At 39.6% G+C, this 1,835-nt stretch overlaps 1 protein-coding gene across 1 annotated transcript in view; it reads left to right on the forward strand.

The window, feature by feature from the left end:
- The window catches only part of LOC106878080 (uncharacterized), a 161,693-nt gene that overhangs the window by 55,184 nt on the left and 104,674 nt on the right, over positions 1-1,835 (forward strand). The window contains exon 16 of the mRNA XM_052976903.1: positions 687-884. Within this exon, the coding sequence (XP_052832863.1) occupies positions 687-884 (198 nt within the window). The remainder of the gene's footprint in view (positions 1-686; positions 885-1,835) is intronic.

Raw genomic sequence — 1,835 nt, forward strand, 5'->3', positions numbered from 1 at the left:
CAATAGTCTTGACTCTGTCCGTTATTTACGCTGCGTTCTCTCTTTGCTTTTGCGCATGTGTGTGTCTCAGTGTGTGTGTATGTATGTGTGCATGTGTGTGTATGTATGTCTGTGTGTGTATGTATGTGTGTGTATGCATATATGTACGTATGTGTGTGCGTTTGCATGTATGTCTGTATTCTGCATATTCCTATGTTTGTGTATTTTTTATGTATGTGTGTGAATGTGTGTATATGTATGTACCTCTGTCTCCTTGTGTGTGCATGTTTGAGTGTGTGTGTGTGTGTGTGTGCGTGTGTGTTTTGCTGCTATGTACCATGTTTGTATGTATGGGTGCACATCTCCATATGTGTGGACATGTGTCTTTGTGTGAAGTAAAGTGTGTGTGTATATGTGGTCATGTGTTTCAGTCTCTATTTGCGTATGTGGTTGTAGATATACATATATATGTGTGTGTGTGTGTGTGCATATATATATATATATGTATGTATATCTATGTATATATGTGTATGTATAACAAAAGAGAAAATGGAGCTCATGTGATTCTTTATTAATTACAGCAGTCCTTTTGATCCTTCTTGCATTGGTCCCCCTCAGCCGAAATTCTGAAGATTAGTTAAAGTTTGGGGTATTATCATCACCATCATCATTATCATCATTGTTGTCCTTGTTATTTCTATCAACAGTTTGCACCGGCATGCGGAATATAATATCTAGTGGACTGGGGCACGTCTGCCTCCCAGACCGAGACTGCCTCGGACTAACTTGTAATGTCGAACTGAATTTCAATGGTGTCCAAGCTTCAACAGAATTCGGCCTCAGATACGACAGCTGCACAGGTCAATTTTACATCACAACAGGAAAAACAACAACAATAGCAAAAGGTAATGATTGCTTTTACTTTACATCGTTTCCTTTGCTTTGCTTTAGGTTATTTTTATATATGTGTTCTTTTTTGTCATTTTTCAATGTAAGCTTAGGCTTGGGTTTGTGTGGTTAAGAAGTTCACTTGGCAACCAAGTGGTTTCTGGTTCAGTCCTACTGCAAGTGTTATCTACTATAGCTCTGGACTGACCAATGCTTTGTGAGTGAATTTGGTAGATCAAAACATACAACTAAGGCAGTGAGCTGGCAAAAGCGTCAGCACACCGGACGAAATGCTTAGCAGTATTTCGTCTGCCATTACGTTCTGAGTTCAAATTTCAACAAGGTCGACTTTACCTTTCATCCTTTTGGGGTTGATAAATTAAGTACCATTTATGCACTGGAGTCGATGTAATTGACTTAATCCCTTTGTCTGTCCTTGTTTGTCCCCTCTGTGTTTAGCCCCTTCTGGGCAATTTCTTCTCCATCTTTGGACTTTCTCTTTTTCGACAAAGAGCTATGCTCAAAACATCAAACTCTCTCCTTTCACCGAGCATCAACCTAACACGTTTCTTGTGCACATCCTCACATTTGTTTTTACATTTTTTATTTGAATTGACTATATATATATAAATTATATATATACATACATGTGAAGGCTCAGTGGTTAGAGTTTCAAGCTTATGATTATGAGGTTGTGAGTTTGATTCCCGGACCAAGCTGCGTGTTGTGTTCTTAAGCAAGACACTTTATTTCACATTGCTCCAGTTCACTCAGTTGTAGAAATGAGTTGCGACATCACTGGTGCCAAACTGTATCGACCGTTTGCCTTTCCCTTGGATAACATCGACAGCATTAGAGAGGTGAGGCTGGTATGTATGGGTGACTGCTGGTCTTCCATAAAAAAAAAAACACTAGGTTGTGTGTTTGCTGGCAAGGCGACTTTCAGTCCGGGCTTGTAACCCGGAGGT

This window comes from Octopus bimaculoides, chromosome 26 (genome assembly GCF_001194135.2).
Source record: "Octopus bimaculoides isolate UCB-OBI-ISO-001 chromosome 26, ASM119413v2, whole genome shotgun sequence".
Lineage (NCBI taxonomy): Eukaryota > Metazoa > Mollusca > Cephalopoda > Octopoda > Octopodidae > Octopus > Octopus bimaculoides.